The following is a 27,694-nucleotide window of genomic DNA, read 5'->3' as shown; positions in this document are numbered from 1 at the left end:
AGGACAGATTTTTTAAGAAGCAAGCAGAAATATAACATCCCTCATAAAATAATTCTAAGCTTTTGGAGCAAATGTGTGAATTAAAAGCTATGATCTTGAAAATTACACTTAAATGACATTATCAACTACTTAAAAAACAAAAGAATCCAAGTCAGAATCGAAGTTCAAGTTTCAGTAAAAAGATTGAGTTCATTGGACTACGAACTTTTGAATTAAACAGCACCATTCAACGGAACCAGTGAGTCTATTAGCTACCAATATGACGTTAAGGATGACTGCCATCCTGTCTTTGGTCATCCAACCTCTGAAAAGGCACATTATTACTCGTTTGCCCAGGAGCATTTGTAACACTACTCAGATTCCTTCCTTGCAAGGGTGCAAAACTCATGTCATATATATTAGGAGGCCTTATAGCCTGCCTAAAAGGTTCAACACCCTCATTCCTACTCAGATTCCCTCCTTGCAAGGGAGCAAAACTCATGTCATATATATTAGGAGGCCTTATAGCCTGCCTAAAAGGTTCAACACCCTCATTCCTACTCAGATTCCCTCCTTGCAAGGGTGCAAAACTCATGTCATATATATTAGGAGGCCTTATAGCCTGCCTAAAAGGTTCAACACCCTCATTCCTACTCAGATTCCCTCCTTGCAAGGGTGCAAAACTCATGTCATATATATTAGGAGGCCTTATAGCCTGCCTAAAAGGTTCAACACCCTCATTCCTACTCAGATTCCCTCCTTGCAAGGGTGCAAAACTCATGTCATTCCAAAGCAGTTGGTCAAGCTCCCCAAACATTGGCAATCCCAGTAAACTATTTTGATTATCATAAACTAAGGCTGATTGGAAATTACGTTGATCATTGGTTGAGTTGTTTAAGTTCTGTGCATGATCCAATTGAAGAGTTGCAGAAGAAGGCAACTCTGGCACAACAGCAGGAGTGTCCAATCTTCTAATCATCCCACCAGGTGAAGACGATCTAAAAGCACTGACGTTATTAACTTGTTGAGTTGGCTTAGAGCTGATTTTGTTCAGACTTTTTCTATACTTCTGCAGCAATTGCAAAACCAAATAAAGTTATGTGAATGACAAAACTTTGGTTTTATGAAATTAAAGCAGAAAGGAAAAGAAAAACACACCTGAAGATGGCTGGCCACATGGTCCCTAGTAAGCTCCTCAACGTTCATCACTTGAAGAACTTGTTTAGGTACAGCCTCTTCAATCAAAATAACACAATTCAGTAACAGAAAACTCATGATACTGCGTTAAGACTTAATTATAATGGCATGGTATTTACTCCAGTGGCATTTATGATAAAGAAGAGTACTAGAAAAAGTATTCAAAATAATGTTGAACAAAATTTTCATGTCATAATCTTTTTAGCATTGGATTGCTATTAGCTACTCAAATATTCAATAAAAGTATTGCTAAAATAAAGTAGAAACATCAATTGTTTGACCTCTTGTAGCAATTGATATCAATTAAGATAACAACTGTTTTGCATTTGCATTGTGAGAGAGTGAATAACTTACTGTCAACACCTCCTAACTGATTAACAGCGGCCAAAAAACTCTGGTGCAGCTCCTCCGTCCAAATAACCCGATGCTTCCTTTGGATTGCTTGGTGCTCCTTGTTATGACCAGGCTCTTTATAGTCGTCATCCTCATTTTCTGCCTGCTTCTTAGAATTAATCTTTTCTTCCTGCTTCTTAGAATTAATCTTTTTTTTCACTACATGCTGCCATATATTCTTGAGCTCTTTAATTCTAATTGGTTTCTCCAAATAATCAGATGCTCCCAGAGCAACTGCTTCCATCGCCAACTTGCTGTCATGACCATTGGAAAACACTGAAATAAAAAATTTAATAACGTCAAAGGATCATCAAACGACAAAATGAAGCCCCAAATCATAATACCCTGAGAAAATCTTTCTAGGTTCACTTTTAACTCGCACATCTAAGTTTCATATTTATTAATCAATTATGAATCTCACACAAAATCGAAATGAAAAGCACAACCACCGTGCGTAACAATTCGTTTTCCGCTCTACAAAAAAGACCCAAAATCCTATAAATAATTGACAGTGACGAAGTAAACAAAATGTAATTAAATTATATAGAACCATAAAATCAAAATCTCAATAATTGAAAATAAAATAAAAATAAGAACAGTTGAAGATTACATATAAAATTATCACATACATATAACAGGTATGTCCATCCAAGCTTGCATGAGCTTAAGCAGCTTAAGTCCATCAATTTCAGGCATGTGAAGTTCACTGATTACAAGGTCAAACTTGTTTTCTCTCAACATCTTCAGTACTGTCGTTGCATCTGTAGCCGTGGTTACTGCAAAGTCCATAATTACAATAATTTTTATTATCTATGAACAAAATGAAATATTGCAAATACAAGCATAACACAAAACCTATAAAAATTTCATTAGATGATTTCCATTCATAGGAAAGTAGTTACATCCTGCATTTGAAGCCAATATGAATGATAAAAATTAAAAATAATTTTATTAATTAATAGTAACATTGACAGGACATAATATAAAAAAAGAAGATATTAGACAAGAAAATGACTCAACTTTATTGATAATTTTACACAAATATATACAGCTGAGTAACAAAGAAATCAATAAAAGATTTGTTACCTTAAAAACGAAACAGCAGAAACTAAAAGAATCAATTTGACAAATTTAATTTATTAAAAAGATGGAAAAAAATGTTATAATTCCAAAAATAATACGTGTAGACCAAAAGAAACAAAAGTATACAATGAAAAAGCCACATCCTCATTATTTTCAATTTTTCACGAAACTGAAAAAGTAAAGTAAAGAAAAGTAAAACACAACACAAGGTGCAGACGTGGTAAAACAATCTTTCAAAACCAACACTAAGAATTAGGATAAAAATTATAAATGATTATATTGATTAATAGTAGCAGTGACTAGATATAATGTACAAAAAGAATATTTGACGGGAAAATGATTAAATATCAGTGATAATAATTTCACACAAATATATACAAGAGTATACAAGTGTTAGTTAAAGAAATAAAAGTGTTTTTACATAAGAAACCAAACAGAAAAAACTGACACAATCAACTAGACAAATTTAAATTTATAAGGAAAAAAAATTCTTTTTTATTCCAATCAAAAACCCACATCTAATTATTGTCAGAAAAATATAGAAATAAAAAGATATATATATATATATATATGATTATATATATTTCCAGAACTTAAAAAAACAAATATCCTATGTTTCTTTTGTTAGATGAAACACTAACTTAAAAAACAGACGAACTCAATCTGAAAAATTCAAATTTACAAAAAAAAAAAATGTTGAATAAGTGATATGATGTCTGGGTTGAAAGATACAAAAGCATGGGGCTTAGTCCCTCTTTATTTACAAAAAAAAAAAAAAAAAAAAAAAAAAAAAAAAAGATACAAAAGCACACAAAAAAAAAAAACCCACATCCTGTCCATAAAAAAGAAAAAGAAAACCCACATCCTAAATATTTTCAAGAAAAAAAAGAAAAGGAAAGAACACAATCAGCACCATCAATATTGCCAGAATAATAGAGAAAAAGAAAGAAAGAAAAATATATTTATATTGGAATAAAGAAAAGCAACTAAAAAGACTAACAAAACTCAACTGGACCTTGGTATTGACAAGCCATATACCCAATCTTTTCAAGTAAGAAACAACAGCACACAATCCAAAAGCAAGCCATCAATTTTTTTGTAAAAATAGAAAAGAAAAGAAAAAGAGAAGAAAAGAAAAGAAAAAGAGAGAGCAGAAGTAACACACCATGGTATTGACAACTTCGGAGCATAGTCTCTAAACTGAAAATGCTTTCTCGGTCGTTATCAACAAGAAGAACACGCATTCCTATCGGAAACCCGTTTCCTATATCATTTTGGTTATCATCATTCACCAGCGCCATTGTCTCCTTAGATACCACAAAGGGCAAGATGAATATTGACCGTTTTAGTAGTTATTATTCTGCTTTGTGCTTGTTTGATTGTTACTGCGAATATATATAGGCTTACCTCCGTTTTATTCTCTCGGCGAATCTTTTATTTCCTTTTTCTTCATTCTTCATATAAATATTTAATATTACAATTAATATTTCTATAGATTTTTTTTTTTCGAATCCGCCTTTCTTATTTTGCACTCATCGTACTAAATCCCTGATAAATATTATGTTTAATTTAGCTACTAATTAAATTAATTATTTATAGTTATATACTAATTTATATTAGCTTCAAATTTATTAAAGTTTTTATTACATAATGTGTATTTATAAAAAAAAATATTAATAATTGCGTGTGGATGGGATAGCTGAGAAATATATATTTATTTTTTTCCTAAATTTTTTAATTTTAATTATGAAAAATATGAGACAGGCTTGGGTTGAGAATAAATTAGCTACATAACTAATAAAATTAAAGAGACTAAATATTAAAAAAATAAATAATTACCATTTAAAATTGATAATTATATATAAGTAATAATAAGTCTTTTTACAATATATATATATATATATATATATATATATATATATATATACACGGAGTTTACATTTCTGCAGCTGTTGTACGTGCAGTAATCAAATACTTGTCATATATATACTTGATAGCATTAAATGCATGGAATCATAACCACAAAAGATGAAAACATTAAATGTGGGGAATCATAACCATACACCTGTCGTTGTTGTACGTAAAGCGGCTGCAGAAATGATTTTACTTTATATATATATAGAGAGAGAGAGACGGTTATACTTACTACTAAAAAGTTTTACAACTTTTCCTACTAAACTAATCAACGTTGATTTCCACCAATTTAACGGTTATAATTTATTGAGTACACTTATTCATTAATGTTTAATTCCCAATAAATTATAATCATTAGATTTGTGAAAATCAATAATAATTAGTTTAATAGTAAGAGTTGTAAAACTTTTCAGTAGTAAGTATAATATCTCTCATATAGATTGGCGAAAATTATCTGCTGCAGTTCCAAAATGACATCGTTTTGGGATTAATGATTAAAACTAAAGGGTATTTTAGTAAAATTTATAATTCAAAGAGGAATATAAAATTTTCAAAATACCCTTTATTTTTTGGGTTTAATATTTCTCCTGTTAATCAAGATAAGTTATCTCTAGTGAATCCAAAACGATGTCGTTTTTGGGCTGAAAAATTTAAAAAAAAATAATAAAGACTAATATAACCCAGAAATAAAAAAAATTACAAAAATGAATTAATGTTTCTCCAGTCAATCGAAATAAATTATCTCCAGTAAACTCAAAACGATATTGTTTTGGGTTTACAAATAAGATATTTTTGTAATTCTAATTTATTCTAGTGTTATATTAATCTTTATCATTATAATTTTTTAATCTTTGAACAAAAAAAAGTCATTTTGAACTCAGTGGAGATAACTTATCTCCATTGACTATCAAATCCTTATTTTTAATCCTAAACCCCAAAACGATATTATTTTAGGACTACATGAGATAACTTGCCCGTTTGGATGAGCTTTCCCCCCTCAAAAAGCTACTTTTTTAAAAAGAAAAAAACATTTCTCACTGTAAGTTCGTTTATATGTCTGCTTAAAAAAAAAAGAAAAAAACAAAAGTCACAATAAGCCAAAAATCTGGTCTTTTTGAAAGCTAAAAGTTTTAACTTCTAAAAAAAGCATAAGTAAAAAACCAAATATTTTTTTCAATAACTAAATATTTTTTAAAAAATCTAGATAGTTTTAACTTTTGTGAAAAATACTTCTAAATTAAGCAAGGCATAAAAGGTGCTTTTTTTAAAAGGCTAAGCAAACGAGCTTTTTATCTCATGTGACAAGAGACCTGTTTTTCCCATATATAAGGAAAAATATACTCTCACGTTGTTGGAGAGTGTTTTTCTCTCCTACACATACATCGATTTTCGTGTTACTTCCCCCTGCTTTTATAGGTGGGTGGGTCTCACACATGGTTGTGTCAATAACTTGAGAGGAACTCTTCTATTGCATAAGATTAATAAAGCCATATATATATATATATATAGGTAGGATCCTTTGACACCTCATCTGAGAGCTATTAAATCAAAGAAGATCAACGACTCTGATTTGTAAGCATGTGACATCATTGATCTTTTTTTATCTAATAGCTCTCAGATGAGTCAAAGGATCCTACATCATATATATATATATATATATATATATATATATATATATATATATATATATTGATTTATCTTTTATCATGTCACATGACATAAAGTTATGTCATATAGATAGATAGACACACACATAAAGTTATGTCATGTCACCCCAGAACTATATCATTTTGGGAGTTAAGGGAAATTAATGAAGGATGTTTTGGTAAAATTCATATAATAAATAAACAAACAAAAATACCAAAACATCCTTCATTAATTCTTCTAACTCTCAAAACGATGTAGTTTTTGGTTAACATAAAATAACTTTTATGTTATATGACAAAATAAACCCCATAAAGTAATAGTGATATGATTCTTCCCTGATTTATGAGAATCAAATAGGATTAGTTCAATGATTAATTAAGATGGATTTTATAATTATTTAGCCTTCCTTTTATCTATATATACTGTAATCGAACATATTTGATAAATCAATAAAAATAAAGCATTCTTCTATTTATCACTTGAATTTCACTGTTGTTAGTTGATTACCTTCATTTTAAAAAGTGATTTCTCAGAACCCCATTGCTTGCAGCAGTTTATCTTGAATTAAGTTAAAAGGTTTTTTTACATGTACCCAAAAAAAAAAAAAGTTAGAAGGATTTGGAAAAAGAAAGGACAGTAAAATTTTATCACAGTGTACTATGCATACTGACATTTGATGTCTCTAATTAGAGACAAATACTTGGGATACTTAAGGGGAAATCATCATCCTTATACTTTATATGTTAAAAATCCATGGCTTTTCTTATATGGAATTTTTCAAATAGACTTTTACAGCTAAGCAGTAGAGGGATTGCACCACGTTTGCTTTTTTATCTAGATCATTGGTTTAAGGAGGAGGATGTCCAATCCATCTTCTATTTGTAATCTTTGTTTCCCTGAATAAAATATTCCCTTTAATCTAAACAAGATGACGGCAACCCATGATATTTGGCTATTTTGTTAGGTTAAAATTGTGTTAGCTGCACTCCTTTGATCATATTAGTTTTGTTATGGTTATTATGGCTAGTTTTGTTTTAGTTATCATTCAAGTAAGCAGATGAAAAATAAAAAGGGCATCAACCAAGTTGTATTTATTTCAGAAGTTAACCAAAATCCTGATTCTAGCTTACTTCAAACAAGTGTCTGTCAGTTGCAACATAAAGCAATGCTTCTCATGATTATAAACAAAGTGCCCTATAAACAAAGTGCCTTATAAACAAAGTGTGTGGGTCTGTGTGTATGAGAGAGAGAGAGGCTCACATAAATTGTGAATACAACAGCAACGGCCATTATGGTTATCCCCAAGTGATCAGAAAAATCATCGAACAGTTTTCTGGCAACAAGGACACAGAAAACAGCAACAGGAGCAATGATAAGAAAAACCATCAGGGCCAACGATCTTACCTGGACCAAATATGAACCTGCCCTGAAGAAAAAATTTCTGTCAGGAAAGGGACGAAAAAATTAATGTGTCTACATTATTACAAAATCACCAGAAGAACAACATATTTCAAATAAAATTGCAACAACAGTCATTAAATATTTCTATTCTTTATAAATTCTGTGGAAAAAAAAATTATGAAAAGAAAATATGAGATATAAATTCGGAAAACACTTTTAACTCACAACATAAAGAATTTGCCAAAATAATTTATATGTCAGTCAGTACTGTCAAAATTCAGTGACAAGGGTTCAGCCAAAATTCAATATATCATCTTGAGAAAATGACTAGCAATTACTTCTTACTTCCCAACTAAATCGTTTGGAAAATGTTAAGATTTATCGAGTGACTCAGCAAAGCCAAGAACCAGTTACAACAGTATTTAGGTAACTTCATGTATGCTGCTATCTATTTAATACAAAGGCTCAATGTTCAGATATTACAACATAGAAAATGCCAGCTCAACAGCAAAAACACATACAAATCAGCTAATTCAAATTTAATTTCTGTTCCAAGAATTTCACATATTAAGCCCCAGCAATTCTCTTTACTAAAGCAACCTAACAAAGGAAACTTGTGGTATTCAGATTGCTTCATTTTAGTTAAATTACTCAGATTGCTTCATTGTGGGGAATTATATATACTTCATTAGCTATATCAAAGAGTGCCCAAAAAGCAACAAAAGACGTTAATGACCCAAGTGTAAATTAGTACTCGAAACAAATCAGCTTAATCTCCACAAAACAACTAGACAAACAAAACTAACAAAAGGTCACCATCATAGGTCATTTACTAATTAATCAAATCAATGGGTATAATTTTCACCACCTTCAGTAATTTTCATTTTCCATGTAACTTTACCCTTAAGATAAAACTGAATTCCACCACAAATTAAAAGAAAAAACATTAAACAATAAAAATCACTACTCATTAGATCCCGACTAAAGTGAGGGCATGCAACTTTACCATTGCATATTTTTGGATATATTTGCATACATTTGCATGTTAAACAAAACAGAGTATTTTTGGAACAGACTGTGACTGATTAGAGAATAAGTTAGAACAGAATCTTAAATTGATAAGCATAAGCAAATTAAAAAATAATAAATAAATCGAAAGAAATAAAATCCAGAACCAGAACTCACATTGCTACACTTCCACGCTTGGTAAACCCGCAAATCACCGGATCCTGAACCCGGATCCGATCGCTGAGGTGGAGTTACCACGTACATATCGAATTGCTACAAAAACAAAATAACAATCTCTCTCAGTTCAAAACAAAAAGGAAAGAGCTCGAAAGCACTCTAAGGTTCGGAATTGACGGACATGGAGGCCAGGTTTCTGCGAGCTCAATGGGTTGCGTTGGTTCGCAGACAAGGCACGAGGGTTTGGGAACAAGATGCGTGCTGTGCTGCAATGGAAGCAGAACTTCCATCGAAAATATTTTCGGTGCTCCACTATTCAGTGACGTGGATTCCACATTACTGAATATATTTTAGCAAATATAGTAAAAAACAATATTTTTACGCTATCTTTATTTTATATTTATTTTCATTCATATCTTTTTTTTTATCTTTATATTTATTTTTATTCACATCCCACTATTTCCCTTTTTTTGTCAAGGAAGAACAGAAAGAAAAAAAAAAAAAAAAAAAACTCTCTTTAGATTTGACTATGAGTGTTCATGTATATATGTCTCTGCTTTACAGCATGTACAAAATGACGTGGCTTTATTTTATTTTATTTTTATTTTTTTTAAATTTTATCAAGCATGACATTATTTTATAGATTTGCATCTCAGATTGTTCTAAAGCGAGATTTTAAGCACATTAATTCGTTAGAAGGAGAAAATTCTTATTATTACTTTTTTTTTAAAAATAAGATGCTAAATTTAGCAAAAAAAATTAATTTATTATATTTTAAATAAAAAATTATAAATTTATGGCTATTTTCAAAATAATTACTTATTTATTGCACAATGTCACGCCCATTTTAAGCGTCACAGGTCACGCTACATGTAGGCGTCACCTCCATGTGGGTCACGCCTAAATGGGGCATGACCTATGATGCCCAAATTGGGCATGACATATGCAACTATGTAGCCCAGCAAGGGCGTGAATGGTGTAAAAAAATCTATATAATCCATTATCACTCTATATACTTTTCACAACTCTTCTTTACCATCAATTCTTACATTTACATACATAATTATTAGCTTAAATATAGTCTATTATTTTATTTGTTATTCCATTTTAAAATGAGTCACATTTTGATTCTGTTCGTATTGTGTTATATTACAATGGTAGGAAGGTGAAAGGCCGAAGAGGTGTAATGTTTGAAGCTGGAAAAAATGCTGACACGTATCAAATGCAACTCAACAATTGACGAATTGCGTCAAAGAATTCGTCAAAAGTTAACTCTTCAAGGTAACCAATGTATCACTCAGATAACCACAAGGTTATGGCAATCTGAACAATACATTAGTTTGCAAGTGGTGGATGATGAAGACGTCGAGATGATAATGGAAGAATTTTTCAATCAGTCAAGGAAAGATTTTTTGGAGTTGTATGTGGACATTGCCGAAGCAGAGGATGTAGTTTTATCGGTGAGGTCAGTTGCTTTAAATTCTCCACGTCATGCATCAATGTATGCTACTTATGCTTCTCCAGTTGCTAACATTTCTGAGGGAGATGAAAATGATCCTACTTTTGTTATGCATGACTACGACGATGATGAAAATATCGAAATGGAAGAATGTCTTCTGGTCGAGGATGCTAGTGCTTCAGAAGGAGATGACGATGGTGACAGGCCTGCATCTCAAATCCCAATATACCATGAACCGATGGAGTCTCAAATCCCGCAACTTAATGACATGAGCTCCGCACAATTAGCAGAACATCATGGAGGTATTTTACTGAATAACACGTATGTGATTTAGGGTGTTTAAATAATGTATTAACATGTTTTAATTCTAATATGCAGGTGATAATGTTGTTATTCTTTTTTGGGAAGGAATTCCACATTACACACATATTGATTGGAGTTATCGGAGAGAACAAGAATCATGTACTGATGGTTCGGTTTTCGAATCGGGATCAATACAAGTTATTTGTGAACTGAGAATTTGCAACAAAAAAGGAGGTTCAAATGGCACTGAAGATCAACCCTATTAGGGAGCATCAAGATGCAATTGTAATTGAGAGCACGCCTACAAAGTTAAGCATGAAATGTTGCGCGTATGATAAGGGTTGCCCGTCGCGCGTTATGGCGATAAAACCAGTGTTTGGTGAAAATTGAAAGATTACTAGATGAGCTCGTCCTAGGTACGTTTTCTGCTTATTGTGTGATGAGATATCATGTTACTGCTTATTTACGTTAGTCTTAATGTGTATGTCACGACTTCATTGCTAGGGATGATAAGGGAAGAATCATCAGTCTCAATTGCACTAGTTCAGAAAAGGATCACCTCTAACTATGAATTCAAATTTCCTTTAGAAAGGCATGGTATGCGAAGCAAAAAGCAATTGCAATGATGTACGGTGATTGGGAGGAATCGTATGCTTTTTTGCCCAGGTGGTGTGAATACATGATTCGCTTCTCACCAGGTTCTTTTTATCATATTCAAACAAATGATTATTATGTGGAGCATGGAATAGTTCCTTTAAAACTCGTGTTTCATCGTATCTTCTTGACGTTTAGACAGTGTTGCAAGGCATTCAATTTTGCCAAACCAACCCTACAGATTTCGTCACTCATTTATATGGAAAGTACAAAGGAAAATTGTTGGTTGCCACAACCCAAGATGGAAATGAAGAATGTTTACGCCTTGTATTTGCCATCGTTGAAGGTGAGACCTTGGACGCTTGGGACTATTTTCTTGTTAATATTCGTGCTCATGTTACGCAAATGTCAAACATATGCCTCATCTCGGATCGACATCGTAGCATAATATCTGCTGTGGAGAATAACCATAATTGGCAGCCACCAAATGTATATCACGCGTTTTGTATTCATCATATTGTAGCAACTTCAATCAGAAGTTTCGAAACGAGAGATTAAAAAGGACATTAAAGAATTTAGGTATTTTTGCCTCAACTTTGTTTATCCATTTTTTTATGTGTAAAGTTCTATATATTTAACATTCTGTTCAGGTTATACCCCGTCAATGGTGGATTTTGAAAGAGGTTTTGCACAATTCCGTGAAGCTAGTCCTCAGGTTGCAGAGTGGATTGATGTCATCCCTAAGGAAAAGTGGACGCGTGCATATGATGTTGAAGGATGTAGATATGGGCATATGACAACTAACTTGGCAGAATCTGTAAACAGAGTATTAAAAAAGGCAAGAAATATGCCAATAACTACTCTGGTCAAGCACACATACAACAGACTGGTTCATTATTTTGTTACAAGAGGTCAAGCAGCTGCTTCACAACTTCAATCTGCACATCGTCACTGCAAAAATATTGTTGAATTGCTCAAGCACAACGAACATCTAGCTACAGGCCACCATGTGCGTGAATATAAAGTTGATCAAACAGTCTTTGAGGTTGACGAGGGATGGGATCGATCGTATTCTGTTAGTCTTCCAGAGAGGTTCTGTCAATGTGGAAAGTTAAAGGCCTTCAAATACCTGAATAGTCACGTTGCTGCTGTTGCTTTAAGTGTTCGCTAGAATCCTTTCCAATACATGGATGATGTATTCCTGACAACTAACTTGGTTCCGGCATACTCGTACCTGTGGTAGCTAAGGGTGGTAATAAGGCCAGGGGCCTTAGCCCCAACCTGTTTCAGCCTGGCCCGCCCCGTCGTTTTTATTAATCGGACCCAAACTTGAACTCAATTAATAGCCTTTTTATTTAAAAAGCATCAGGCTTCCATGTGTGAGTCCGGCCTTGGAGCCTAGGAGGCTGGCCCGTCATTACATTATTATTATTTTTTATATTAATAATTTTACCGTGAGTCCGTGACAAGTTGACAAAGTCCATCTACTTCAACCTTCTTCTCTGCGCTCTCTCTCTCCTCAACCAAGTTCTCCCAAATCGATCCAGCGCTCTCTCTCTCTCTCCCCTCCAAGTTCTCCCAAATCGATCCAGGTAATCATCCCCAACAAACGCAGATCTCCATTCTCTGAAATCAATCCAGTCAGATCCACTAACTCTCTATTCTGAATACATGTTGCATCTTTCTACGTGGGGATGGCGTCTCGCTATAGAACTAGACTTGTATGCACTAATATAAATTTTTCTCTATTCTATAATTGGTGGCACAAATCGATTGGAACTAGGAACCAAGGGTCAAATGTAGAAAGCACATGAAAATCATTAAAAAAATACTTTTCCTCTGGCTTTTGAGCTTTGATTCATTATCGTCCATGTGTTTTTTTCTTTTTCCTCTCTTCCTTTTTCGTTTTGGATAAGCATCATCATGCCTGATAAACTGTTCTGTGGAGATGGAAATTCACTAGTCTTTTTTTGGAATTTTTTTAATGCTAGGGAGTATCGAATTCTATATTCTTTTTTATTAAAAAGGGAAAAAAATTTCTATCTTTATCCATTTTTTTTATATAATTTTTTTAAGTCCAATTTTCATAATTTCTAAATTTGATATTTTCATTGCTAGGTGGCGAGATGGTGTGGTCGCTGCGGAGCAAAGTGGTGGTGATGATTCTGAAGACGGAGGCACGATCACCTGTGCAAAGCGACCAGATCTATGAAGATGAACATTCCACCATGGTGTGGTGTCTGCACTTTGTATCTCCGTTGAAGATGAAGATATAAGATGTAGAAAGATTAAAAATGATAAAAAAGAAGAAGAAAGAAACTAAGGTTGATGGTGGGGTTCAAACCTAGAATGTGGAAGAAAATTAAGGAAAAGCAAAGACGCAAAGTAAATGTGTTGTTGTTATTTTGACTTTTTAATATTAATATGTTTTTTTATTATAAAAGAAACAACTATTATTTTCTTACAAAAAAATATCAGTGCATGATTAATGGGCTAAATACTGCTGCAAATTGGAAGCTAAGGTTTTTATTTTTAATAAATAAACCAGGCCACAGCTTTTATTTTTTGTAAACAAACCAGGCCACAGGCCAATATTATATTCATAACAGGTAACAGGCTAAGGCCAGTCTGACATGTTTAAATACAAGCTTGGCCCGTTAAAATTAAAGTCCGGCTCGGCTCGGCCCGTTAACACCCCTAGTGGCAGCCAATTGGTAATAAGGATGTTATTCCACCAAGTGCAGGTCTAGTGCTTATACCTGACTCTTCTACGCTATGTGCAAAAGGCCGTCCAAGGTCCACCAGAATCCGTAATGAGATGGATGAAGTTGAGAAAAGTCAAAGTCGTATTAGGTGTAGTATTTGCAAGCAGTGTGGCCATAATCGCAGAGCGTGTCCTAATCGCGAAGCAAACGATTGAATTGTTATACTTAAAACTACCTTTTGTACGATGCTATTTTTTCATTCTGAGTGTGCAATCTATTAATTTGGTATTGTAAGATAAAGTTAAGATAAGTTTTGTTCGATACCGTTATTATCTTTAGTCCGCTATTTTTGTATGTTACGTTATTATCTCAATCACCAAAACATACACGTTCGCAACAAATACACATTACATAAGATAAATGAAAGTCTATAAAACAAATACAGTCATAGGATAGACCACACTCCATAAAGTATATACAGTTCATGACAAAAAAATTACATAACCCTGTGAAATTGATTATAATTACAGGCTGTGAGTGTGTGAATAAATTACTGGCTATTTATTCTGCCCAGGATGGAGTTTATAATATATGCAACTGTGTTGGTGACAGAATAAATTACTACTCTATTTCTTGAAATTATTTGTACAAGTGATGGAATAGTTGGTAATAAGTTAAGTGAAAACTATCAATATCAACAATACCTTTATCCCAAATTAATTGGGGTCGGTGGTAGATAAACTCAAATAAAATATATGAAAGGATTGAAAAAAGATAAAAAATAAAAATAAAAATAAAAAAATAAAATATTAATATATATATATATATATATATATATATGATTCTACAGTAAATATAAATAAGTTATCTACATTCATTCCCAAAACGATGTAGTTTTCGGTTGAAAAATTAAAAAATTATAATAAAGAACACTATTATAATCTTGAAATAAATTATATTACAAAAATTTCTTGATTTTCGCCTCAAAATGACGTTGTTTTGGCCTCAATGTAGATAAGTTATTTACATTGACTATAGAAAAAACGAACCCAAATAAAAAAATATAAAAATAATAAAAGAAGGGGAAAAGAAGAATTAAAAGGGGGGAGATGAAGAGTAAAAAGATATCATCTGGAACATATGAATAATAACGAGTCTAACCCTCCATCATGAACATAGGAATAACTACTTTATTTCTTGGAATTATTTGTACAAGTGTGATGGAATAGTTGGTAATAAGTAAAGTGAAAACTATATAAGTAAAATAATAATAATAAACTCAACGCCTTAAAATTTAAAATTAAAATATGATATCGAACTCATTTGTTATGATTGTTTAACCCATAATGACAATTACCCGTCATGGGCTTGCTAACCCGTCCCATCTGAGAGTAATCTACTTTCTAAATTAATTATACATACATAGGAATTTATATTAAATAAATACCTTCAAGGGATTAAAATGAACTAAGTTGATAGAAGTTTTTCATATTTAAAAATTAAATATTACACAATTAAACTTAAAGACTAAACTGTGAAGCGAGGATAATTTCATCACCTGAGTTGCTAAATTTATCCTTTTTAAATAGCTTGAGTTAAATCTTCACATGTTTTGAATGAGATTTAGGAAATTAACAGTAATTTTGTGGAAGGTATGAAAAGAAATGAAAATAATTCAGCATCTGATTATTTAAACAAGATTTTGTTCTGGGGTCGCCATCCCAAAGCTCTTCCAATCCAAGGACTTGTAGGGTCCATTTTCAGATGACATCTCAATTTCTTTATCTTCATCTTTCCTCTAATTGAGGCAAGCAAGCGGTTGATGAGTTCCTATTTTGATCTTCATTCTTCTTAGAATTAATCTTCTTTCTATATACATGCTGCCAAATATTCGCAGCTCTTCAATTCTAATTGGTTTCAACAAATAATCACATGCTCCCAGAGTAACTGCTTTCATCACCAAATTTTTGTCATAATCATTGGAGAACACTGAAATAAAAATTTAATAACGTCAAAGAATCATCAAACAACAAAATGAAGCCCCAAATTATAATACCCCGAGAAAATCACTTTAAGTTCACTTTTAACTCGCACATCTAAGTTTCATATTTATTAATCAATTATGAATCTCACCCAAAATCAAAATGAAAAGTTGACAGTGATGAAGTAAACAAAATGTAATTAAATTATATAGAACCATAAAATCAAAATCTCAATAATTGAAAAATAAAATAAAATAAGAACAATTGAAGATTACAAATAAAATTATCACATACATATAACAGGTATGTCCATCCAAGGTTGCATGAGCTTAAGCAGCTTAAGTCCATCAATTTCAGGCATGTGTAGTTCACTGATTACAAGGTCAAACTTGTTTTCTCTCAACATCTTCACTCTCAACATCTTCAGTACTGTCGTTGCATCTGTAGCTGTGGTTACTGCAAAGTCCATAATTACAATAATTTTTATTCTCTATGAACAAAATGAAATATCGCAAATACAAGCATAACACAAAACCTATAAAAATTTCATTAGATGATTTCCATTCATAGGAAAGTAGTTACATCCTGCATTTGAAGTCAATAATTTAATTGAACACAACGTTTCACAAACAATATCAAAGAATGATAAAAATTTAAAAAAAAATTATTAATTAATAGTAACATTGACAGGACATGATGTAAAAAAAGAAGATATTAGACAGTAAAATGACTCAACTTCGTTGATAATTTTACACAAATATATACAGCTGAGTAACAAAGAAATCAATAAAAGATTTGTTACCTTAAAAACGAATTAACAGAAGAAACTAAAAGAATCAATTTGACAAATATAACTTATTAAAAAGATGGAAAAAAAATGTTATAATTCCAAAAATAATACATCTAATTATTTTCAATTTTCATGAAACTGAAAAAGTAAAGAAAAGAAAAAGTGCATATCGTGGTAACACAATGTTTCAAAACCAACACTAAAGAATTAGGATAAAAATTATAAATAATTATATTGATTAATAGTAGCAGTGACTATATATAATGTACAAAAAAAAAATATTTGACGGGAAAATGATTAAATATCAGTGATAATAATTTCACACAAATATATACAGGAGTATACAAGTGTTAGTTAAAGAAATAAAAGACTTTCTACATAAAAAAAACAAACAGAAAAAAACTGACACAATCAACTGGACAAATTTAAATTTATAAGGAAAAAAATTCTTTTTTATTCCAATCGAAAACCCACATCTAAATAGTCAGAAAAATATAGAAATAAAAAGATATATATATAGGATTATATATAATTCCAGAACTTAAAAAAACAAATATCCTATGTTTCTTTTGTTAGATGAAACACTGACTTATAAAACAGACGAACTAAATCTGAAAAATTCAAATTTACAAAAAAATATATATATTGTTATTATTCCAGTGATATAATGTCTGGGTCGAAAGATACAAAAGCACACAATAAAAAACCAACACCCTCTCCATAAAAAAGAAAAACAAAACCCACATCCTAAATAATTTCAAGAAAAAAGAAAAGGAAAGAACACAATCAGCACTCTCAATATTGCCAGAATAACAAAGAAAAAGAAAGAAAGAAAGATATATTTATATTTATATTGGAATAAAGAAAAGCAACTAAAAAGACTAACAAAACTCAACTGGACCGTGGTATTGACAAGCCATATATATACTCAATCTTTTCAAGCAAGAAACAACAGCACACAATCCAAAAGCAATATCCTCAATTTTTTTTTGTAAAAATAGACTAGAAAAGAAAAAGAAAAAGAGAGAGCAGAAGTAACACACCTTGGTATTGACAACTTCGGAGCATAGTCCCTAAACTGAAAATGCTTTCTCGGTCGTTATCTACAAGAAGAACACGCATTCCTATCGGAAACCCGTCTCCTATATCATTATCGTTATCATCATTCACCAGCGCCATTGTCTCCTTAGATACCACAAAGAGCAAGATGAATATTGACCGTTTTAGTAGTTATTATTCCTTTTTCTTGTGCTGACATGACAATATATTGAAGACAGATACAAAAATTTACAAAAAAAATATATTGTTATTATTCTGCCTTGTGCTTGTTTGATTGTTACTGCAAATATATATAGGCTTATTTTGCACTCATCGTACTAAATCCCTGATAAATATTATGTTTAATTTAGCTACTAATTAAATTAATTATTTATAGTTATATATTAATTTATATTAGCTTCAAATTTATTAAAGGCTTTATTACCTAATGTGTATTTATAATAATAATAATAATAATAATTGCGTGTGTATGGTATAGCTGAGAAATATATATTTTATTTTTTTCCTAAATTTTTTTATTTTAATTATGAAAAATATGAGACAGGCTTGGGTTGAGAATAAATTATCTATATAACTAATAAAATTAAAGAGACTAAATATTAAAAAAAAAATAATTACCATTTAAAACTGATAATTATAATGATCCCAAAACGATATTTTTTGTAATTGTGATGGTTAAAAATAAGGTATTTTTGTAATTCTAATTTATTCTACGGTTATATTAATCTTTATCATTATAATTTTTTAGCCTTTTAACAAAAAAAAAAGTCATTTTGAATTTACTGAAAATAACTTATCCCCATTGACTGGAGAAACGTCAAACCCTTATTTTTAATCCTAAACCCCAAAGCGATGTTATTTTAGGACTACATGAGATAACTTGCCTGTTTGGATGAACTTTTTTTTCTCCTCTAAAAGCTAATTTTTTTAAGGAAAAAAGCATTTCTCACCGAAAGTTCGTTTATATGTCTGCTTTAATAAAAAAAAAAACAGAAGTCACAAAAAAGTCAAAAATCTGCTTTTTTTTTAAGCTAAAAATTTTAACTTCTAAAAAAAGCATAAGTCAAAAATCAAATATTTTTTTTTTCAAAAACTAAATATTTTTTTAAAAATCTAAATAGCTTTAACTTTTATGAAAGTACTTCTAAATTAAGCAAGGCATAAAAGCAACTCTTTTTAAAACGCCAAGCAAACGAGCTTTTTATCTCTTGTGACAAGAGAATTGTTTTTCTCATACATACGGAAAAATATACTCATGATGTTGGAGAGTGTTTTTATCTCCTACACATACATCGATTTGCGTGTTACTTCCCAGGTCCCACACATGGTTGTGTCTATGACATGAAAGGACTTCTCTTCTATTGTTATGAGATTAATAAAGCCACACACAGAGAGTGTTTTTCTCTCATACACATACATCGATTTCCGTGTTACTTCTACAGGTACCACACATGGTTGTGTCTATAACATGAAAGGACTTCACACACACACACACACACACACTGGGAATTAATGATCAATTCATAAGTTTTATTCCCAATAAATGATACACCGGTGTCAAAGGATAAGTTTTGGGAGTTAGGGGAATTAATGAAGGGTTCATTTTTTCTGCAGTCAATGTAGATAAGTTATCTACATTGAGCCAAAAATGACGTCGTTTTGGGACGGAAATCAGGATATTTTTGTAATTATAATTTATTTCATGGTTATAATAGTCTTTCTTATTATAATTTTTTAATTTTTAATCCAAAACGATATCGTTTTGAGAGTGAATATAAATAACTTATTTACATTCACTGTTGAAACATTAAAGCCATTAAGGAATGATGTTTTGGTAAAATGCATATAATAAATAAACAAACAAAAATACCAAAACACCCTTCATTAATTCTTCTAACTCCCAAAACGACGTAGTTTTAGAATGACATAACATAACTTTATGTCATGTGGCAAGATAAACCCAATAAAGTAATTAGTGATATGATTCTTCCCCAATTTATGAGAATCAAATAGTATTAGTTCCCAATATTAAATAAGATGGATTTTATAATTATTTAGCCTTGCTTTTATCTGTATATACTATAATCGAACATATTTAATAAATCAATAAAAATAAAGCATTCTTCTATATATATCACTTGAATTTCACTGTTGTTAGTTGATTACCTTCATTTTAAAAAGTGATTTCTCAGAACTCCATTGCTTGTAGAGATTACTTGTAATAGCTTGACACGTCAGCATAGTTAGTTACTTAGTGAAGTAGTTAGTTAGTTTCATTTCTGTTTATATATAAACACATAGTGTACTTGTTCAAATTAATTAATCGATTCAGTTTTTCCTTTTTACATTTTCTCTGTTCTCTCTTGATGCTCCAACATTGTAAGATGGTATCAGAGCTCTGATATTCGCCATTTGATTTGTGTTCGTCATTCTTTCTTCGTTTGTTATACTTTTCTGATTTTTTTTCTTTCGATCTTCAATACAAATTTGTTGATTCTCCTATTGAGAATTTTTCTTTCATCACAACTCGAGATGGATCAGAGCTCTGTGCATGAAGTTGTAGTTACGAACGAAGGTGCAAATGAAACTGCACCTAGGAAACAAGAGAGTTCATCAAGATCTGTTGATATCTCAGATCCAGCAAGTCCTTTTTTCCTTCACCCTAACGAAATCCTTCACTCGTTTTGGTCTCTGCTCCTATGAATGGGAAAAACTACCATGAATGGGCTAGGTCAATGACAATGGCTCTAATCTCTAAGAACAAATTATCCTTTGTTAATGGAACGATATTGATTCCAGATGTATCAGATCCTCGATTTGGAGCCTGGGAAAGGTGTAACACAATGGAACTTTCATGGCTTCATCGTTCAATTACAAGCTCGATTTCTCAATCAATCCTATGGATGGATCGAGCTTATGATGTTTGGAAGGATCTCAAGGAGAGGTTTTCACAATGTGATATGTTCAGAATATCAGATCTTCAAGATGATATTTACAGATTGCAACAAGATGATAGTTCAATTTCAGATTACTTCACACGCCTCAAGATTATGTGGGATGAACTTGAGGCACTTCAACCTACTCCTACATGCAAGTGTATCAATCCTTGCTGTTCAATTGCAAAGGAGATCAAGGTTATTAGGGAGCGGGACTATTCCATTAGGTTTCTCAAGGGATTGAGTGAGCAATTCTCACATGTTAAGTCTCAGATCATGCTCATGGATCCACTGCCAACAATTAATCGCGTTTTTTCTCTAATAGCTCAGCAAGAAAGGCACCTACAATTGGAAGGTAATGTGTCTAACTATCATGATTCTTCAAAATCATTTTTCAATTCTGGTGATCAGGTTCAAGGAAGAGGACGTGGTTACCAAGGTTGTGGCAGAGGATGAAGTACATATCAATCTGGTAATACATACCAATCTGGTAATACATATCAGTCTGGTGGACGTGGACGTGGTTCCAGGTTATGCACATGCTGTGGCAAAACCAGTCATACAATTGAAACATGTTTCGAAAAACATGGATATCCACCTGGCTATAAGGTGAAGAATTTTGTTAACGGGGCACATATGGTTACTAGTGAATCTTCTGATCAGGCTGATGGTACTCTTAATGCTCCAGACACAGAGGTGAGAAACAATTTCACTAAGGATCAATACCATACCATAATGGGAATGATTCAGCAATCCATGCAACTGCAACAGAATCATGGATCCTTTTCCTCTCATGATACATCAGCTCCTCGAATCAGCAACATGGTTCAAACCACATCAGCCCTAAATGCTGATAGCAACACTTCTTCAACAGGTATGTACAATGATCAATGGATACTTGACACGGGAGCAACTGATCACATTACCTGTTGTCTTAGTATTCTGTCCAATATTAAAAGTATAGATCCCATAGCTATATCTTTACCTAATGGATATAGAGTTTTCTCATATGCTTGTGGCACTGTTATGATCTCAAGTTCACTCATTCTAACTGATGTCCTATATGTGAAGGAGTTTGGCGTCAATTTGATATCTGTGAGTAAATTGACTCATAATTCTGATTGCCATGTGATATTTCAGCATCAAACATGTACAATTCACCAGGGACATCACTCAGAAGTGATTGGTTCTGCTAGACTAGAGAGAGGCTTGTATGTTCTATCTTCAAGCACTGCCAACCAGGATAGATTTCCTGAAGAAAGTTCACTCAAGAATTTGAAGACACTTAATAATAGCAGCTACATAGTAGATACTCAAGCTACTGATATTTGGCATTTTCGATTAGGACATTGTTCCACATCTGTAATCAAAGCCATGATGTTAAAGTTTCCTTTCATTACTTGTAATAACTTGCACAATCCTTGTGACATTTGCCATATGGCTAAACAGAAAAGGCTTTCTTTTAGCCAAAGTATTACATCATCGAATGCAGCTTTTGATATTGTACATGTTGACATTTAGGGTCCATATTCTGTGACATCCATTCATGGCCATCGTTTTTTGCTCACAATTGTAGATGATTGCACTCGTTTTACATGGGGCATTCTTATGAAAACTAAATACGAAGTAAGGGGACATATTCAAGCTTTTGTAGCCTTAATTCAGACTCAGTTTCATAAAACCATTAGAATTTTTCGAAGTGACAATGGAATGGAATTCAAAATGACTGATTTCTTTTCTCAAAATGGGATTATCCACCAAACTTCTTGTGTGGAATCCCCTCAACAAAATGGCATAGTGGAGAGGAAGCATCAACACATACTTAATACCTCTAGGGCTCTTCTGTTTCTAGGCAAATTGCCACACAGCCTTTGGTCCTACTGCATTACACACGCCATCCATATCATAAATAGACTCAGCACACCAAAATTAGGCAACAAATCACCATTTGAATTGTTATATGGTGAACCACCATCACTCACACATCTCAGAGTTTTTGGGTGCTTGGCATATGCCTCTACTATTGTTGCTGGTCGTTCTAAATTTGACTCTAGAGCACATAAATGTGTTTACATTGGACATAAGGATGGCACAAAAGGTTATGTGCTATATGATCTCCTCTCCAAGCAAATTCTTGTCTCCAGGAATGTTGTGTTTATGAGCATCAATTCCCACTTGGCATTGAGTCATCTGATCAGAATTCTAACCCTTGGCCTGTAGGCCATGATACTGATACATTTTCTGATATGTCTCTCACAGGAACATCAAGTCTACCTGCAGCCTCTAGTCATGATGCACCAGAAACAGAATCTAGTCATACCACACCAGAAGCCATTTCGCATGACATATCAGTAGACAATACTCATCCAACTATTACTGCAAGCTCCAATCCAGAGCCAGATGACAATACTCTAGAGCTCAGACGTTCAACCAGGGTAAGAGCTACCCCTAAACATCTTGATGACTACCAATGCAATATGTCCACTATCACTCTCAATTCCTCTCATTCTCTGTCTTCCTTAGTAACTTATGAGAGATGCTCACCCAAATATTCTTCATTCTGTCATAATATTAGTTCTTTTCTTGAGCCAACTAGTTACAAACAAGCAGCACAATTCCCAGAATGGGTGGCTGCCATGAATGAGGAACTTGATGCATTACACAGGAACAATACTTGGGAGTTTGTTGACTTACCCAAAGGAAAACGCCCAATTGGATCCAAATGGGTATATAGGATCAAGCATAATCCTGATGGCATTGTTGCTAGATACAAAGCTCGTTTAGTAGCCAAGGGTTTTAATCAAATGGAAGGTGTTGATTACTTTGAAACCTTCTCCCCTGTTGCCAAGCTAACAACCATCAGATTGCTCCTTGCTTTAGCTACCGCTCGTAACTGGTTCCTTGAACAATTGGATATAAACAACGCATTCTTACATGGAGACTTAGATGAAGAGGTTTTCATGAAAATTCCAGAAGGAGTCTCTGCTGTCCATAAGCCTCAACAAGTGTTCAAACTGAGGAAATCACTTTATGGACTCAAACAATCGAGTCGTCAATGGAATACTCGTTTAACTGCAGAACTTTGCTCTCTTGGTTACTCCCAATCTGCCTCTGATCATTCACTCTTTACCAAGGTCAGTGGCACTTCATTTACTGCTCTTTTGGTATATGTTGATGACATGGTCCTCATTGGGAATGATATCATGAAATTAAATCTGTTAAACTTCATCTTGACAAGTTGTTTCGAATCAAAGATCTTGGTCCTTTAAAAAAATTTCTTGGTCTTGAAGTTGCTAGATCCTCCCAAGGTCTAATACTTAATCAAAGAAAATATGTACTTAAGCTTATTAAAGATGGTGGACTTACTGGTGCCAAACCAGCTTCCACACCAATGGAACCTGGACTTCGTCTTCAGCAAAACCAGGGGGTTGCCTATTCTGATCCTGCTAGCTATCGTCGTTTAGTTGGTAGATTGCTATATCTCACAAACACCAGGCCCGATATTGCTTTTTCCGTCCAACAATTGAGCCAGTTCGTTGCCAATCCTATGCAACCTCATTTTGATGCAGCTTGTCGTGTCTTACGATATCTAAAAGGTTCTCCAGCCAAAGGACTTTTCTTCTCAGCAAACAACCCTTTGGACCTCCGTGGATTTGTTGATGCAGATTGGGAAACTTGTCCAGATACCAGGCGCTCCACCACTAGGTACTACGTTTTCTTTGGATCTTCCTTAATCTCTTGGAAATCCAAGAAACAAATTACCGTGAGTCGTTCTTCTGCCGAATCTGAGTACCGTGCCCTTGCTGCTCTTACATGTGAGATACAGTGGTTGGCTTATCTACTTAAAGATCTCATGGTTCCACTTCCACAACCAGCTATTGTCTATTGTGACAATCAAGCTGCCATACACTTGGCCCACAATCCTACTTTCCATGAGAGGAGTAAACATATCGAACTTGATTGCCATGTTACAAGAGAAAAACTTGTGGCTGATCTCATTCGTCTTCTTCCAATTTCTACGTCCCAACAGATAGCAGATAGCTTTACCAAAGCTTTACATCCAGCTTCTTTTCATGATTTTTTGTCCAAGTTGAGGCTTCATGATCTTCATCTTCCACCTTGAGGGGGGGGCTGTAGAGATTACTTGTAACAGCTTGACACGTCAGCATAGTTAGTTACTTAGTGAAGTAGTTAGTTAGTTTCATTTCTGTTTATATATAAACACATAGTGTACTTGTTCAAATTAATTAATCGATTCAGTTTTTCCTTTTTACATTTTCTCTGTTCTCTCTTGATGCTCCAACATTGTAAGATTGCTTGCAGCAGTTTATCTTGAATTAAGTTAAAAGGTTTTTTTTACATGTACCCCAAATAAAAAAAAGTTAGAAGGTTTTGGAAAAAGAAAAGACAGTAAAATTTTATCACAGTGTACTATGCATACTGACATTTGGTGCCTCTAGTTAGAGACAAATACTTGGGATACTTAAGGGGAAATCATCATCCTTATACTTTATATGTAAAAAATCCATGGCTTTTCTTAGCCATCAAAGTTATGGAATTTTTCAAATAGACTTTTACAGCTAAGCAGTAGAGGGATTGCTCTACGTTTGCTTTTTTCTCTAGATCAATGGTTTAAGGAGGAAGATGTCCAATCCATCTTCTATTTGTAATCTTTGTTTCCCTTAATAAAATATTCCCTTTAGTCTAAACAAAATGACAGCAACCCATGATATTTGGCTATTTTATTAGGTTAAAATTGTGTTAGCTGCACTCCTTTGATCATATTAGTTTTGTTATGGTTATGGATAGTTTTGTTTTAGTTATCATTCAAGTAAGCAGATGAAAAATAAAAAGGGCATCAACCAAGTTGTATTTTTTCAGAAGTTAACCAAAATCCAGATTCTAGCTTACTTCAGACAAGTGTCTGTCAGTTGCAACATAATGCAATGCTTCTCATGATTATAAACAAAGTGCCTTATCAAAGCTGTTGAAAATATAGAGTGAAAGAGAAAAAAATAAAAAGTGTGCGTGTGTGTGTGTCTGCGTGTGAGAGAGAGAGAGAGAGGCTCACATAAATTGTGAATACAACAGCAACGGCCATAATGGTTATCCCCAAGTGATCAGAAAAATCATCGAACAGTTTTGTGGCAACAAGGACACAGAAAACTGCAACAGCAGCAATGATAAGAAAAAACCATCAGGGCCAACGATCTTACATCTGGACCAAATATGAACCCAGCAGGAAAGGGACGAAAGAATTTCAGCAGGAAAGGGACGAAAAAATTAATGTGTCTACATTATTACAAAATCACTAGAAGAACAACATATTTCAAATAAAATTGCAACAACAGTCATTAACATATTTCTATACTTTATAAATTCTGTGGAAAAAACAAAAACAAATTATGAAAATAAAATATGAGATATAAATTCGGAAAACACTTTTAACTCACAACATAAAGAATTTGCCAGAATAATTTATATGTCAGTCAGTACTGTCAAAATCAGTTACAAGGGTTCAGCCAAAATTCAATATATCATCTTGAGAAAATGACTAGCAATAACTTCTTACTTCCCAACTAAATCGTTTGGAAAATGTTAAGATTTATCGAGTGACTCTGCAAAGCCAAGAACCAGTTACAACAGTATTTAGGTAACTTCATGTATGCTGCTATGTATTTAATACAAAGGTTCAATGTTCAGATATTACAAATTTACAACATAGAAAATGCCAGCTCAACAGCAAAAACACATACAAATCAGCTAATTCAAATTTAATTTCTGTTCCAAGAATTTCACAAATTAAGCCCCAGCAATTCTCTTTACTAATGCAACCTAACAAAGGAAACTTGTGGTATTCAGATTGCTTCATTTTAGTTAAATTACTCAAAGATAGCAGGATTTCTATTTTTCCCAGCATATTTGAGGAAGCATGAAATTATTGAACTTGTGGGGAATTATATATACTTCATCAGCTATATCAAAGAGTGCCCAAAAAGCAACAAAAAACGTTAATGACCCAAGTGTAAATTAGTACTCGAAACAAACCAGCTTAAACTCCACAAAACAAATAGACAAACAAAACCCATCTTAAACTCCACAAAACAACTAGACAAACAAAACTAACAAAAGGTCACCATCATAGGTCTTTTACTAATTAATCAAATCAATGGGTATAATTTTCACCACCTTCAGTAATTTTCATTTTCCATGTAAATTTACCCTTAGGTGGTGTTTGGTTCGGGACATTTGTAAATTTTCCCGGTCAACTGAGTGTGGTATTCTCAGTTGTCCTCGTTTAGTAGAAGAAATAAAAAAGTTTACCCATCAAACGCTTTTCCCCGAACATTGACAATTGTATGTAAAAAAGCAACATATGCAATGTGCAAGAATGCAACTTTCAACGTGATATTTGGGAGAAAACCAGGCAAATGGCAAAAAGCAACATATGAACATTGCAACTTGCAACTTCCAACGTGCTTTTTCCCAATAATATTTTACTCAATCAAACAACTTTTTTTAAATTTTTCTTTCAAACTTACTTTTTTTTTTTTTTTCTAGTAATTACATTTTCTTAGTAAAAAAACGAAACAAAGTAAAGTGAGCGCATACAGCTTTATCATTGCATATTTGCACGTTAAACAAACAGAGTATTTTTGGAACAGACTGTGACTGATTAGAGAATAAGCTAGAACAGAATCTTGAATTGATAAGCAAAAGCAAATAAAAAAAAAAAAAAAAAATGGAAAGAAATAAAATCCAGAACCAGAACTCGCATTGCTACAATTCCACGCTTGGTAAACCCGCAAATCACCGGATCCTGAACCCGGATCCGATCGCTGAGGTGGAGTTATCACGTACACATCGAATTGCTACAAAAACAAAATAACAATCTCTCTCAGTTCAAAACAAAAAAGAAAGAGCTCGAAAGCACTCTAAGGTTCGGAATTGACGACATGGAGGCCAGGTTTCTGCGAGCTCAATGAAGGCAGGAGGGTTTGGGAACAAGGTGTGTGCTGTGTTGTGCTGCAATGAAAGCAGAACTCTCATCGAAAAAATTATTTTTG

The 27,694-nt window shown here is 32.9% G+C and overlaps 2 protein-coding genes across 9 annotated transcripts; both read right to left on the bottom strand.

Moving 5' to 3' along the window:
- Positions 1 to 121: 121 nt before the first annotated feature.
- LOC133308069 (two-component response regulator ARR12-like) lies at positions 122 to 25,863 on the bottom strand. Of its 6 annotated transcripts, none has more exons than XM_061508655.1 (8): positions 8,981 to 9,115; positions 8,800 to 8,895; positions 7,474 to 7,654; positions 3,818 to 3,916; positions 2,199 to 2,345; positions 1,531 to 1,845; positions 1,138 to 1,214; positions 122 to 1,048 (listed from the first exon to the last, which is right to left on the bottom strand). In XM_061508655.1, exons 4-8 carry the CDS (start codon positions 3,894 to 3,896, stop codon positions 266 to 268), a joined length of 1,401 nt encoding a protein of 466 aa, XP_061364639.1. In that variant the 5' UTR covers positions 3,897 to 3,916; positions 7,474 to 7,654; positions 8,800 to 8,895; positions 8,981 to 9,115; the 3' UTR covers positions 122 to 265. The 6 variants fall into 6 exon arrangements, with proteins under 6 accessions (XP_061364639.1, XP_061364637.1, XP_061364638.1 ...); XM_061508653.1 differs by having other exon boundaries at positions 7,474 to 7,639; XM_061508654.1 differs by having other exon boundaries at positions 7,474 to 7,634.
- On the bottom strand, positions 15,471 to 27,694 carry LOC133308071 (two-component response regulator ARR10-like). Of its 3 annotated transcripts, XM_061508660.1 has the most exons (6): positions 27,584 to 27,694; positions 27,394 to 27,499; positions 25,699 to 25,793; positions 17,676 to 17,817; positions 16,137 to 16,298; positions 15,471 to 15,849 (listed from the first exon to the last, which is right to left on the bottom strand). In XM_061508660.1, exons 3-6 carry the CDS (start codon positions 25,726 to 25,728, stop codon positions 15,659 to 15,661), a joined length of 525 nt encoding a protein of 174 aa, XP_061364644.1. In that variant the 5' UTR covers positions 25,729 to 25,793; positions 27,394 to 27,499; positions 27,584 to 27,694; the 3' UTR covers positions 15,471 to 15,658. The 3 variants fall into 3 exon arrangements, with proteins under 3 accessions (XP_061364644.1, XP_061364643.1, XP_061364645.1); XM_061508659.1 differs by having other exon boundaries at positions 27,394 to 27,688; XM_061508661.1 differs by having other exon boundaries at positions 17,676 to 17,814; positions 27,394 to 27,688.

The sequence above is a fragment of the Gastrolobium bilobum genome, unplaced genomic scaffold, assembly GCF_033153095.1.
Source record: "Gastrolobium bilobum isolate Gb01-03AN ecotype WA unplaced genomic scaffold, APGP_CSIRO_Gbil_v1 utg4103, whole genome shotgun sequence".
In the NCBI taxonomy this organism is placed as follows: Eukaryota; Viridiplantae; Streptophyta; class Magnoliopsida; order Fabales; family Fabaceae; genus Gastrolobium; species Gastrolobium bilobum.
Note: the sequence above shows the minus strand (reverse complement) of the source record. Positions and strands in the feature narration are given on the sequence as shown.

What these genes read in the sequence shown, in the direction of transcription:
- LOC133308069 (XM_061508656.1), bottom strand. Translation starts at nt 3,896, where the DNA reads ATGCGTGTTCTTCTTGTTGATAACGACCGAGAAAGCATTTTCAGTTTA. An exon ending in GATGGACATACCTGTTATAT is followed by an intron (nt 1,846 to 2,198) that starts GTATGTGATAAT and finishes TTTTTATTTCAG; the next exon opens with TGTTTTCCAATGGTCATGAC. An exon ending in TCAGTTAGGAGGTGTTGACA is followed by an intron (nt 1,215 to 1,530) that starts GTAAGTTATTCA and finishes TTTTGATTGAAG; the next exon opens with AGGCTGTACCTAAACAAGTT.
- LOC133308071 (XM_061508660.1), bottom strand. Translation starts at nt 25,728, where the DNA reads ATGGCCGTTGCTGTTGTATTCACAATTTAT. An exon ending in CTGTTGTATTCACAATTTAT is followed by an intron (nt 17,818 to 25,698) that starts GTGAGCCTCTCT and finishes GTGGTATCTAAG; the next exon opens with GAGACAATGGCGCTGGTGAA. An exon ending in CCGAAGTTGTCAATACCAAG is followed by an intron (nt 16,299 to 17,675) that starts GTGTGTTACTTC and finishes TGGACTTTGCAG; the next exon opens with TAACCACAGCTACAGATGCA.